This window comes from Egretta garzetta, unplaced genomic scaffold (genome assembly GCF_000687185.1).
Source record: "Egretta garzetta isolate BGI_Z169 unplaced genomic scaffold, ASM68718v1 scaffold37, whole genome shotgun sequence".
Lineage (NCBI taxonomy): Eukaryota > Metazoa > Chordata > Aves > Pelecaniformes > Ardeidae > Egretta > Egretta garzetta.
The window spans coordinates 105,140-119,451 of NW_009260269.1; the positions used below are offsets into that span (position 1 = coordinate 105,140).

Below are 14,312 nucleotides of genomic sequence, written 5' to 3' on the forward strand. Positions count from 1 at the left end.
TTAGGGCAAAGCACGTAGCAGCTTTCACTCTGCTGCTTATTTGCAGCATTTTAAAGATCTGTAGCACATTCAGAAGCACATAATTAAGAGGAAATAGAGCTCATCACAGACCTGAATTGTGTCAGAGATAAGTTCTGTGGTTCCCCTGCTCCATACTCTTCTTACACTGTCCTTCCCAAGACCAGATATGTTGTGGCCTTAGGAGCTCTTGCAGATCCTAAGCAAGGTACAGTTTTCAGTTGAGGGCGTGAGGTTATGTGATATGGCAGGTAGTTGCCTTGTTTCTACATTTCCTCATTCTTTTCAGATTTTTTATTAACCATTATACATGCTTCGAAGTCTAACACCCCTCCCCCCGCGCAGTACTAGGCAAGCTTAACTATAATAGAATGTCTTTTTATGGGCATGCTATTAAAAAATCTAAGTTCTATGAAGTACTTCTTTCTGTTATCTAGGAATAAATAGAATACTACATTGATAAAATACTTCTTTCAAAGAGGTGAAAAGTTATGAGAAGATGATTTAATATTTCTGATTCTTGAGGAAAGAGGACTTTTATATTATTGGAAAAGATCCAGTTGAATAAGTGCTACTTTGCTGTATCTACTGTAACTTGATTATATACTAGGCTGGTTATAACATTTGCTAATACCCTGAAAATGCTTCCTTCTGAAGAACTGAGAAGCTTACTTAGCATTGGAAGTTAATTATGAATACCAGAGTTAATTTATGCTTTTGTATGCATACTTTTATACTAGTAACTCTATGATATTAAATTTTTCCTTGTATAATTTTCAAGCGTCTTGTTTAAAATGTGCTCCTCACTTGATAAATTATGTGACAATTTCTTTAACTCTTTTTCAGATCTTTGAAAGAATTTTGTTTATCTGGGCAATACGTCATCCAGCCAGTGGATATGTTCAGGGCATAAATGATCTTGTTACTCCTTTTTTTGTAGTCTTCGTTTGTGAATATATAGGTAAGATTTGTCTTAATACTGAATTATGAATTGGTACTGGTTTTGGAACAGCATTTTCATTTTAATCTGAATAAGGATTTGGATTAGCTACTCAAAGCATAATTTGATATATGAATTTTATAATAAATTTTGTAATTATAAATCTGTATAGTTCTATTTAAATATATACTGAGAAGCAATCAGACTTTGTTTAAGTAGTTCAGGAATCTTTCAGGTTTTTATTCCAAACAACCTCCCCCTGGAACAAAACCCAGCCAACCAAAATCCTCTGTAGGAGTTGCAGACAGCGTTCTTGTTTGTCAGATCTGAAAGCAGGGGAAAGAAGCACAATCTAGCATTTGCTTTCATCTCGATTTCTAGTTAAGTGTTCACTGCTCCTGATGTTTTTTTCTTCTTAGGTGGTTTTATTCTCCTTTTCTCTCTCTTTTTCATGTTTTTTGTGAAAACTTTAAATTGTACATATGAAATGAGCAGGTGTTTAAAAAAAACCCAAACCCAACCAAAACCAACCACCACCAAAAGAACCCACACACCAAAACAAGAAAAAACAAACTCCAACCCATGAAACTAGGAAGCCTAACTGTTAAATGAGTGGCAGGGAAATAAGAGGGAACCTATTAAATTGGATCTGTGGCTGAAAATTAAGACAGCAGTAATCAAATTTCTCTGGTTAAGAGCTCTGCTTTTCTGGGGCTCACAACACTACTAACAGTAATAGCATAAACAGGTGCATTTCTGCTGTGTTTGTGGCTTTATATGTGAATATACTTCTTGAAAACTTTTTTTGGCAAACTGCTATTGGTTAAATGTTCATCTCTTACTAGAATACCATTCATATTTAAGTCTTATAAACATTAAGAGTGTGGTTTATCATTAACAATAATTCATTCATAATTTGGATATAACTATGGCTATAAAAGGTAAGGCTAAACAGTAAAAATAGCCATGTTAATCTGGCTTGAATAAAAACTGCTTCCCTTGTATTTGTATTTGTCATGCACACATACAATGAAAATACACAATGCTTAGATGTGAACTTGAGCAATGCGTTGTCTGGCTACTTCAGTAAGGCTGTATATAGTGGATTCTTCCTACTTTCTCTATGCAAGATACCCATTGCTGTCTTAATCCAGATTGATTAGATTTAATGAAGGACAGATTATCCTTGAGTGGATGATAGACTATCCATTTACTCATTTGCATGGCAACACCTCTGTTGCTTTGTTCATTTCTTGTTTCATAGGGGACATTTCATTGCTAAGCAACTAATGAGAACTACTGCTGCTGTCTCCCTAATCATCTCTTAAGTAGGGTAGAGGCCTACTCCTGAGAGTACTTGCAGTTTCTGCTTTTTGCTCCCTCATTTGACAGATAATGAAAATGTTCTTAATGATCCTAGAACAGTAGGGTCTCTAGTAGACTTTAGGGTTGTTAATTGAAATAAGAAGTTCAAATGAGACGTGATTAGAGAATTGATATTCCATGTTAAATAGACCATTTAATTAATATGGTAAATAAGTTTGTCTTTACCACCAACTTACATTTGGAGACCCTGGTGATTGTTAATGTATTTGCCAGTTTGTCAGTATTTTCATATCAGAGAACATAGTTATTCCAGTAAGCGTCCAGTGAAGAAAGACAAAGCTCAAAAACTAACAACTGTAAAAGATATTTTGCTACTGAAAATGTATGAAACTCAGAAATCTGTTTTCTAAAAGCTTGTTTAAAAGCTATTATCTATATAATAAGAAAAATACCGAAATGAAGGTATTTTCTTCAGTGTGGTAGTGGTCCTGGCTAAGTGCTAACAACAGTTATTTTCCCCAGTCAGGTATAAAAACTTTCTAAGATTTGTCTTTAAATATCTTTTTGATTCAAGTCTTTTTAATATATTGAAGTTACACTGAGTAACTTTCAGGTTAGAAAGAATAAAGGTGTGCATTTTACTTAAACTTGAAATGAGGACATGAAGTACTTGAAAAATCCTGAGATTTGTAATAAAATTATAGAAGGATTCAAAATTTAGACTATGAATTGTGCTTAAGTAGTTTAGATAGAAATAAATTCAGAATTGCAGAAGTTTCATAGCAAAAATATTTAAGCTATTGGTGTATTTAGTATTTACTGTAATAATAATCTGTATCTACCTTAGATTTTTACTCTAGATCTTATTTCTTGCTCTGATTGAGTATTGGTTTGCATCTTACATTGCTTTCTTTATTCCTTTCTTTTAACTATTGATTTTTGTATTTTTCTCAATTTAACCGAAGCCTTTGTGTTGCAGTTCTGAGTCACTTGGGTCCTGATTCATGCCATTGAAAGTGCTAATGCCTTTTATTTTAGGTTCTTTCTGTAATTAAAAAAGAAAAAGAGGTCCTAAAGGATTATTAAAGAGTAATAATAATAATAATTTTATATATATTATTTACTTTATACGTCTATATATTTTTATATAAAAATAAGTTTATATAGAAAATAATTTATTATTATTATTATTATTATTATTATTATTATTATTATTATTAACACTGCCATTAATAATAAATCTGCTGATTAGATCATCTGATGGTATATCCTGATAATGTTTATATATGGTTTGCAGTTTTGTCAAATATTTTGATGGGAGGGAAGCAATATTTATTTTAGCTTTATGACAATTGAGAGCATCCTTAATCTTTAACCTTGCATAACCAGTGTGTGACACTTATTCTAGTGATGGGAGTCTTTCTGCTCAACTGAAGACATCCAAAAACCATTTGGAAGAGTGGTGTTAAAGAACTTTTGAAGATACAAATGACATGTATGGAAGTGATAATTTACTTGCTTAGTAACATTTTTTTCATTCAAATCTGAATGTCAAAAAATCAGTTTGCGGGTCTTTTTATAAGGCCCAAAGTCATAGATGTTTTGATGGTTTAGTATGGATACCTAATTTTATGCACATAGGTTCACACATTTATAATAAGTTGAGTGACTGAGTGTAGGAATTGAATATGTTAAATCTTAAGAGCATTCTTTCAACCTTTCCAGCAGTGTAAGTATGATGAAAGTGTAATTTGGTAATGTCTCATTAGTTCCCCACTCTGCAATAAAAGCAGAATACTGTAACATTTTCAGCAAGTTAAAACTTGGTTGTCAAACCAAGGAGAGGCACAACTGCAATTAAAAGAAATTTTCGGAGGGGTTAGGTACTGGCCCCTTCTGGAATACTGTAGATTCAGATTAGGATTTCTGGTCTAAATTAGGAGGAGGAATTTAAACCTTAGGTTTCTCATACCAGCTGATTGTGTATGTCAATCTCAACTTTTTTTTTCCCTCCATGAAAAATTCTAGAGATCTGTAAGCTTATTGTGCTATAATATAATAGCTTCTTTGGAATTTCAAACGCTAGTGGTACAGGAGAACTATTTCATGCTTATGTCTAACCTCCTACATGACATAGCACTGGTATAACGTGTTGTTAGAACAAATGCTAATTACTGTTGGTGCAGTTTTCCTGAAAGCTCTGTGTCTTTGTAGCGTATTAGTTTGTGTCAAAATGAATCTCGTCCATGCAGATGAAATTCCAGAGGCATTTTTGTTAATGACAAGATCTACCATGTGACTGCTTACTGTTTGCTGGCTTAATGTGGACAAGGACATTTTGCACTGGATTGCAAGTTCTGTTTCAAGTTGCCACATGTTGCTCTCTATACACCCTCCTGTTGCTGTGAGCTCCTGTTGATCTACATTGTTTGCAGATACTAAGTTGTGCTGCACAGTTGTTTATGGATTCTTGCTCATGGAGTCAGCTACATTTCCACTATATCTGACATTTCACTGCTACATCTGCATTTAAGTAATTCACTGGGCCTTGTGTGTAGATCGAGAACTACAGAGAGGGCCTGGATTTATTCACCATTCAGAGAGATGAAAGCTCAAGAGAAGCACCGTCATAATAAGGATGCATGCCAGGCCATTGCTATGTGGGATGGCTGTGTGAGATCACTTTGAGACATGTAGCAGTGTTGGATCAAGAGGAAATTAGGAGTTAGCAGGAAGTCAAGGGCAGAAAATGAACACTATTGTAGCACTTTATCATTTTATGTCACATCAAGAATGTCAAGAAAAATGAGGCTGCTGAAGAGGGCAATGGCGATTGAGATATTGCCTGCAATCTTCTTGCAATAGAGGAGCTTGAGACAATTTCAGGATCCTTACAAGAACTCATGAACTGAAAACTTTGGAAAGAGTCTTACCCTTGTAAGTATTTTTCTTGTGTTCTTAAATCCTTTTGTAGAAGGCATTAAATGCAACTTTTGTTACCTGGTGTTTTTTAAATTGATACTGCCATGACTTTATGGAATAAAATCCTAATGGGATTGGGATGGTGTTTAGTCCCAGACCACCGTTACTGTGAGAACATAAAGGTTCTTTGGTCCTGGACAAGCTGATCTGTCTATAGCTCCCTCACTTACCTTTCTTTCCATTCCCTCTCATGTGTCACAGGAAGTCTTCCTGCCTTAAAATGAGATTTCATACTGGTTATTGCCTTCTTCCCTTTTCAGCATATCTGCTGCAAATAATTAAATTTAAAACTATTAATTTTGGGTTTTCCATAGTTTGTTGAATGCAGTATCTAAAATTGTTATTTTCATAGTATAATTGGAGTAACATTTCAGAGCATTGTGTCATGGCTGTATCTGAGGTAGTTCCCCAGTGTTTCTTTATAAAATATGAAAAAGTTGTCAATTTGGCAGAGATTTTTTTTTTTTTTTTAGGACAGTTGTAATTTTTGTGTAATGAGTAAATCTGTTTAGAATGTACATAAAACTGAATTTCTGAATGATGAGGCAGTAAGCCAGAGAGCAAACAATATTAACCCACTTACACCAGAGAGCTGCTAGAAGATTTTTCTAATACTTACAGGGTTAGAAGGTAAAATTTTGTTTAGCATGCATTATTTCCTTTACAAGACCAAGCAGAAATCTTGACTGCTGCAGAATGGAAAGTAATTAGAGATAATTAATTCTACTATCTAAATACCTAGACTTTTCTTACTCGGTTCCACCAATTCATTAGTCCTTGGAGAATTATGGGTAGGGCTCATGCATTGGGATTTTGAGGAAGTAAAATGGAAAAAAAGTAACATATTTGTAGTTATTATTCTTAGAAGAGACTGAGTGAAACTGAGGAAATGACAAATTGTTTTGGTAAAATGGAAGCTGAACAAGGAACTATAACTTAACTGGATGCTTCTTTCCCTCTCAGGCCCTTCATGTGGTGGGAGACTGATTGAATCATCCTTGCTGTCTTCTGGTTTACCAGGAATACTGGAAAGCCTCCCAGCACAGAGTGCTCAGGAATGTGAGGGACTTCTTTAGTTTGAAAGATGAAAAAAATTGATTTGCAGTTGTTGTAAGCTCTCATGATTTTGGCATTATACTTTGTTATAAATTTCCACTGGTTTAATGCTTTTCTTTGTTCAAATAAATACATGTTTTTTGAACAATAAAGTATTAAAATGTTTTTATTTACACATTTGTTTGAAATGATTTATGAAACTTATACAAATTAAATCTGCATAAAAGCACTGAAATGAAGCATAACTGGCATATTAACATTTTCTTGCAAGTTGTAAAAGTATTAAGAAAATATTTCCTCATTTTTAAAACCATTGTAAAACTTGCATGACAAACTATTCAAAAGGATTTAAATTGCTCTTCTGTCATGAAAATTCAATGTCATAAGTTCCATTTGATCACATTAAATTTTCTCTCCTTAATGCAAACCAGCAGTAGTTTCCATGTACACAGGTATATTTCAGTGCTGCTTCTTAATAATTTCCACAGTGCTTTATAGTAATACTCATGACATCAGTGAAGTTGATTGAAATTCTCATAAACATGAACAATATTGCGTGAACTGTTCTTTGATAATTGAATAGAATATTGTTGTCTGTGTGATTGAGGTGGGCAAGGCATGAAGAAAGCTTACACAAAACTCTCCTATTAAAATTAGTTTTAATAATTTTTTTAATTAACGTCTTGAAAATACTGAAAACCCAATTCCATCTTCTATAGATGTCCAGAAAACATCATATGCATTCCTCTGTAAAAGATCTGCAACATAAATGAGCTGCTCGATGATCTGAAAGACTTGCCTGTCAATTCTCTTTGAAGCACTCTTTGCTTTTACATTTCATGAGACACTTAGTGCATACATATATATATGTATATAAATATAAAAAAAAAATGTGACACAGAAATTTTTCGGCATTATCTCAGCTTCCTGTGAGATAATCACTGTTTGCTTTTTCCATTTCTAGGATTACATTTCCCTGCTCTCACCTTGTTGATGCGCCATTCTGTTGTCCACTGAAAGTATTTTGAGAGTGGTACAGAGTAGCTGAGGAGAGGGAGGACTGTGATGAGAAAGATAAACAGCATTTAAATTTAGTTTTACACATTGATGATTCCTGCTTTGCACCATGGAAAAGGGGAAGAAGGTCCACGAGTAAGCAGAGACCTGTGTTGTGCCCATCCACAGCGCAGAGGACTTGGTACCTGTACCAGTCTTCTGAGCTGTGTGGCAACACTGCAGTGTGAAAGCAGCTAGAAAAGATAGATGCTGAGAGAGTCTTAACAGGTTGTTTCCTAACTCATTATTAAGTAAACTTTGTGGAGCTGAATCATATTTTATGCTATTTGTTTCTTATGATTTGGTGTGTTCTACTTTATTTAGGATCTTCCTGGGACCCTTTTATAGGTCTCGTTTCCTCTTACATCTCATGATTTTGGCATTATACTTTGTTATAAATTTCCACTGGTTTAATGCTTTTCTTTGTTCAAATAAATACATGTTTTTTGAACAATAAAGTATTAAAATGTTTTTATTTACACATTTGTTTGAAATGATTTATGAAACTTATACAAATTAAATCTGCATAAAAGCACTGAAATGAAGCATAACTGGCATATTAACATTTTCTTGCAAGTTGTAAAAGTATTAAGAAAATATTTCCTCATTTTTAAAACCATTGTAAAACTTGCATGACAAACTATTCAAAAGGATTTAAATTGCTCTTCTGTCATGAAAATTCAATGTCATAAGTTCCATTTGATCACATTAAATTTTCTCTCCTTAATGCAAACCAGCAGTAGTTTCCATGTACACAGGTATATTTCAGTGCTGCTTCTTAATAATTTCCACAGTGCTTTATAGTAATACTCATGACATCAGTGAAGTTGATTGAAATTCTCATAAACATGAACAATATTGCGTGAACTGTTCTTTGATAATTGAATAGAATATTGTTGTCTGTGTGATTGAGGTGGGCAAGGCATGAAGAAAGCTTACACAAAACTCTCCTATTAAAATTAGTTTTAATAATTTTTTTAATTAACGTCTTGAAAATACTGAAAACCCAATTCCATCTTCTATAGATGTCCAGAAAACATCATATGCATTCCTCTGTAAAAGATCTGCAACATAAATGAGCTGCTCGATGATCTGAAAGACTTGCCTGTCAATTCTCTTTGAAGCACTCTTTGCTTTTACATTTCATGAGACACTTAGTGCATACATATATATATGTATATAAATATAAAAAAAAAATGTGACACAGAAATTTTTCGGCATTATCTCAGCTTCCTGTGAGATAATCACTGTTTGCTTTTTCCATTTCTAGGATTACATTTCCCTGCTCTCACCTTGTTGATGCGCCATTCTGTTGTCCACTGAAAGTATTTTGAGAGTGGTACAGAGTAGCTGAGGAGAGGGAGGACTGTGATGAGAAAGATAAACAGCATTTAAATTTAGTTTTACACATTGATGATTCCTGCTTTGCACCATGGAAAAGGGGAAGAAGGTCCACGAGTAAGCAGAGACCTGTGTTGTGCCCATCCACAGCGCAGAGGACTTGGTACCTGTACCAGTCTTCTGAGCTGTGTGGCAACACTGCAGTGTGAAAGCAGCTAGAAAAGATAGATGCTGAGAGAGTCTTAACAGGTTGTTTCCTAACTCATTATTAAGTAAACTTTGTGGAGCTGAATCATATTTTATGCTATTTGTTTCTTATGATTTGGTGTGTTCTACTTTATTTAGGATCTTCCTGGGACCCTTTTATAGGTCTCGTTTCCTCTTACATCTTGTGTTTTATACCACCTATCAGATTCCTCAGTTGGAATTCAACCATTCTTCTTGTGCAGAAAGCACTAATTGCCCTATTTTTAAGTCACTGCAATTTTTAGACTCTGATGTTTACAGTTCTGTTATAATTTATCTTTGTGAAGAAGCAGTGTATTCTGAGAATTTGTAATCACTTCAAAATACAGGCATATCCTTCCATAAATGAGAAGGTTGTTTTAGTGTTTTTTTGTTTTTTTTTTTTTTTTAAATTCATTTACACATTTTTGAGTTGTAATGAAAAAACCCCAAAGTTGCATCAAAGGAGTTAAAAATAGTGCTTTAAAAAAAACCTTGTCACTTTTTTGAAGCACTTGGCTAGATTGTATTTTTAAAGTGTTCATTTGTTTTTATGTATGTCTCACTTAGGAAAATGAACCATTCACAATGTCTGAGAAGTTTTCTTTATTAATGTATAATACAGTTTTTTCAGGCCTAATTAGGCAAAGAAATCTTGCTGGTTTACATCTTTCTGTTCACCTGACTCAAGGAGGAGAATCCATGTGAAAATAGTGAATTGTTTGAATTGTTTGTCAGCTAGCAGTTGCAGTTCTTGCCGTAATATACTGCTGTGTCTGGGGTGGTTAATAAAGCAGCATATTTGGAGGCATTGTAGACATAACTATAAGGAAAATGTGGATGGTATTAAGAGGACATCTCATGCTTAGTTTATGAAGGGTTAGGGAATGAGAGAGCATGAAGGAAGGCAAATATGTCTGCAGGACTTAGGGAATGGAGAGAATTGATTAACAGGGGGCCAATGAACTATAAACTGCCTTTAATATTTTGATCCTTCTGTTTTTGTGTTTGGATATTTATTTTAATTATTTACATGAACAAATTAATCTTTGTCTTTTAGCATGACTTGTTGGAATACCAATTTTTTGGTTACAGCTTGACTAATCCTAACAGAACTATTTCAATTAAAGACTATTTTTTCATGTAGTTACAAATACTAAAAGCCCTAATGAATATAGTCGAGCTTTACCCAGGTATATACTTTGTGTTTGGCTTGCTAGTGGTAGAGTTCATTCCCTGCTGGTTTTCCCTAGCTGCTTAATCTACTGGAAGTCAGTGGTGGCATTCCGTATCAACTATATGAGTGAATCTGTCTGCGTAAGAGTTCTCTTTGTCTGCTTTGGTCAAAATGAAGTTATTTACTTATTTAATTAGTGGATTTTTAGCTAATTGTACCAACTCAATTACTGCTACTGGCATTTCTTGGAGTATAGTAACCTTTAGAAGGTCTTAATAATGAGCAGCTGAGTACGCATCTACAAGTGACTGTTTGGTGTAGCTGGGGGATAGTATATTGCTACATACATTTTACTCATTAATATATTTGATTCCCAGTAAGGGTTTGGAACCGTGTGAGTTAGCTTACTATGACTGTAGAACTCATCGTCTTCCAGATCCCATTTGCTGTTTCAGGAGGTTAATGTACCCTGCTGGTCCTGGCTCCATTTCACTGCTCTTTAAACTTAAGAGTGGAGCTGCATATTTGAGTCTTTCCAAATCAGATTTAGTTGGACAGGAAAGGGTTTGCTTGCCATGTGCTTTAGATCACACAGCTAAATCAGGGCTTGCTGCTGTCAAAATTGGTAGCTTTGCTTTATCTTTCCCAACCCCTAACACGTGTTCCTGTCTTCTCTCTTTGGCCAGCATTGGCTTTTCTCTGGCACAGCGGATCAGTTCAGCTAAACTGTCAGGAAATTAGCCCCATAGTAAAATGAATAATTTAATTTTCAGCTCTCACCTCGGGGATCAGAGATTAATGTCAGTACTGGTGTGGGGATAGGAGTATGTTAGGGAAGAAGGGAGAAGCAAGATCTCTATTTAATGCCAGGTAGCTCTTAGACTGCTTTAGCTGTGTTATTAAACTGCACCCTCACGATAAGTCTTTGTGAATTCCAGTTATTGTGGGAGCACTCATAAAAGCATCTCAACAGACAGATGTAGGGTATGGTAACCTGCTTTTCTAGTATCTTTACTTTTCTAGTACTGTCTTGAATCGCCATGATTTATTATAGTAGACAATACTGTTTTACAAAATCAATCCTTCTCTACTTCTGTGTTTCAGTTTTGATTTTACTTTCTTCAACATACTGTCAGATTCCCAAGCTACTTATAACAGTTTATCTGAAACATTGGATGCATGGTTGCATCCAATAGACTGCTTGGAGAAAGATTTGAGACTGACTGAACAAGCTTTTATCAATTATTATCATAACCAAGCGCTGTAAATGTAAGTTTTCTAGTTACCAGTTTCAACTTCAAGGCTAATTTAAAAAAAAAAAAAAAACCAACCCAAAAAGCCACAAACTTCTTTATATTCCCCCCTGAAAATGGGGAGGACTTCCCTTGTCATACGTAGAGTTGTTTTTAATGTTACTTCTGTCATGTTTTTTATAACCTTTTTTTTTTCTTTCAAAGTAGTTCCATAGATCTTTGTAACCAAGGTGTTCGAAGTCATGTCATCCTGATGGAATGTATGGGAAAATAATTCTAGTCATCTGCATGACCTCCATTGAAACAAAACTAAGTTCTTGAAAATCCATTTGCTTAACCACACAAATTGCAAAATCAACATTCTTAGGAACTGGCACATACTGCAAGTTTGAATGAAGTATGGACTGTGATAAAATGTCTCCTTTGGTTTGATTACAGAAGTATAGTTGTAAAAGTGCTGAGTATTTAGCTCATAAAGGTGTGTCAGTAGAGGAAGTAGGATGTAGCCTCAGCTTCACTATCTGACAAGGAAAAATTAAGTTATTTTAACCAAAACTTTTCTGTGGATATTTTTTCAAAAGGCTCCTATCTATTTGAAGTGGAATAAGCCTAATTAAAGTTAAATTTCTCTGGCTGCATTTAGCAAGTGCTGTCAGAAGTGAAAAAGAGATATTAAGATTATCCTAGTAAGTATATCCAACTGCTTAATTGCCTGTTATTTTTAGTTCTCTATCTGGGAGAAAATTAATATTTTGAGTAATGGTGTTAATTCCTCATAGTGTCTTATGAGTTTCTGTTTTTTAAAAAAAAAAAATAACCCCCTCCTGCCCCCCCCCCCGAAATTCTAAGGTGTATTAGTCTTTCAGACTTTTTTAGGCTTTTAAATAGTGTTCAAAGAAAGGAGACTCCACATAACTAAAGCATAGTTTTATATTATTTATATTCTTGAATGTTAATGCTGATTGGAAAAAAACCCCAGTACATAAATGTATATATGAAAGATGCCTGTTTAAAAAAAAAAAAAAAAAAAGTCATTAACAGGGAGTGTATTGTCATGTTGACATAAAACTTAACATATTTTCAATTTTGTGTGCTACCAGGGATGTCAGATGTGTTACCAGAATTCAGCTCATGAAACCAAAGGACTGTGTTTTAAGTCCTAAAACATATAGAAGGGAAAGCTCAAAGCCCATGACCTGTTGAAAAATAAAGTAATAATACTTCAGTTTTACTGTTAAGTGAACTTCTCTGTGGCATTTATTCTTTCATACTCTAGTTATCAATCTAAATTCAAGTTTGCATGTCAAGGGAGAAAGAAAAGCTGTCACAGTTGTATTCATCTACTAGAGTTTCATGAAGCTTCTCTATCACTCTTTGCATCTGTTTTGAAACAGTTTGCTTTCTATTTTTGAAATGTAAAGTAGACTCTGCTAAATTTTAATAGGATTCTTGCATTGCTTTATAAAGTTACTATTTACAATCTAGAGATTCATGGTATTTTTTGACTATTCAAACAGTTTTTCAGACGTTGTCTTTGAGTTTTATAGTTCTGAACTGTTATATATTCAACATATTTTGTGGGCAAATTACAAAAATATAATTCAAGGTGATAGTTTGGTTTAAAATTTTTCTCATGAGCTTTTATTTGATAAATAAGAAAAGTACATATTTGTGTTGTTTTTCTTTTTACTTTGGAAAGTATTTGCTCTATTTCTTTGTGCTTATACTAATTTCATAATGCCCTAAACCAAACTGAAATATTTGTCTAAAACCAATTCTGCAGTGTAATCTCCCTGATTTGTTGATCTGATACGATTTGAGCCAATTGTTATAAATAAAGAAGTGTAAAAGGAAAGCTGCTTTCTCGTTATTTTTAGGAATAGGAAAGCTATTCCTAACTTATGTTGTTCTGAGTCACATTAAATATGTTAATATGAGGAATACAAAAGTTAGACAAAATGCTAAGTGGTGGATTTATACTAAGAGTATGCTAGAGGCTACTCAAGTATTTCAAATTTTAAAAGGTATTTTATTTCTTATGAATATACCTTCACAGGAAAGCACTGTTGTATTAAAATGTAGCTTTTTCTTTCTTCAGAAGAGAGTAAAAATCTGTAATCACCAAACTTCCCTTTTTTTTTTCCTTTCTCTCTCCCCCCCCAATGTCAGCATTATTTTTGTAGGACTCTGAATAAAAGGAAAGGCCTTTCATGTAATTAAGAAGAAAATATCTGAGTGGTTCAGACTTGTCATATTAGAAAATGCTCTTCCTTTTTCAGAGTGGCATCTACATACCAAGTCAGTGTGCTCCAAGTCCCAAAGCTGTCACTTTAACCCACCTAAATGAGTATTTCAGAGCAGTGATATATCTAATTATCATACTGCAGTATTTTCATTGAAAGTGTAGTAAGCAACAGTGTCTGTATTTTTGATCTGTGTTCTGGTGACAAGCTTTAAAAAAAAAAGTGTCTAAAAGGGATAAGAAAGATTGGCTACGGCAAAAAGCTGTAAGAGCAACTATTGAAGAAGCAAACACCTACTATCTCAAAGATAAAAATAAGTGTCAGATGGAGGACTTATCAGACTTAACGATTTCTGTTGACTGGTAGTAATTACTCCCAGGTACCACTATTGGAATTAATTGTTTTTATCTTAAAAAAGCTGCTGTATGTAACTGGCTTTCTTGTTAAATAGAGAATTAAATGAAAATATTTGATCTTTGTTGACATAAGGTAATAACTGAAAAAATCGCAATTGCCATTTCATATACATTTTTTTGAATCATTTATGTCTGTAGGTGTAAGATTACCATGATCTTCTTGCTCTTCCTAACACAATATCTTGTTCTAGCACAAAAATTTCTTACTGCTCTTAGGGCAAAAATAACTAGATGATATTTCCTTATACTTAGGGCTTCCTGTTATCTGTTCTTCTGTTC

The 14,312-nt window shown here is 34.0% G+C and overlaps 1 protein-coding gene across 1 annotated transcript in view; it reads left to right on the forward strand.

Annotated features, from left to right (window-relative positions):
• Positions 1-14,312, forward strand: part of TBC1D22A (TBC1 domain family member 22A) — a gene marked incomplete at its 5' end in the record, with an annotated part of 157,499 nt that overhangs the window by 51,517 nt on the left and 91,670 nt on the right. Inside the window, one exon of the mRNA XM_035897844.1 lies at positions 865-979. Coding sequence (XP_035753737.1) covers positions 865-979 — 115 coding nt within the window. The remainder of the gene's footprint in view (positions 1-864; positions 980-14,312) is intronic.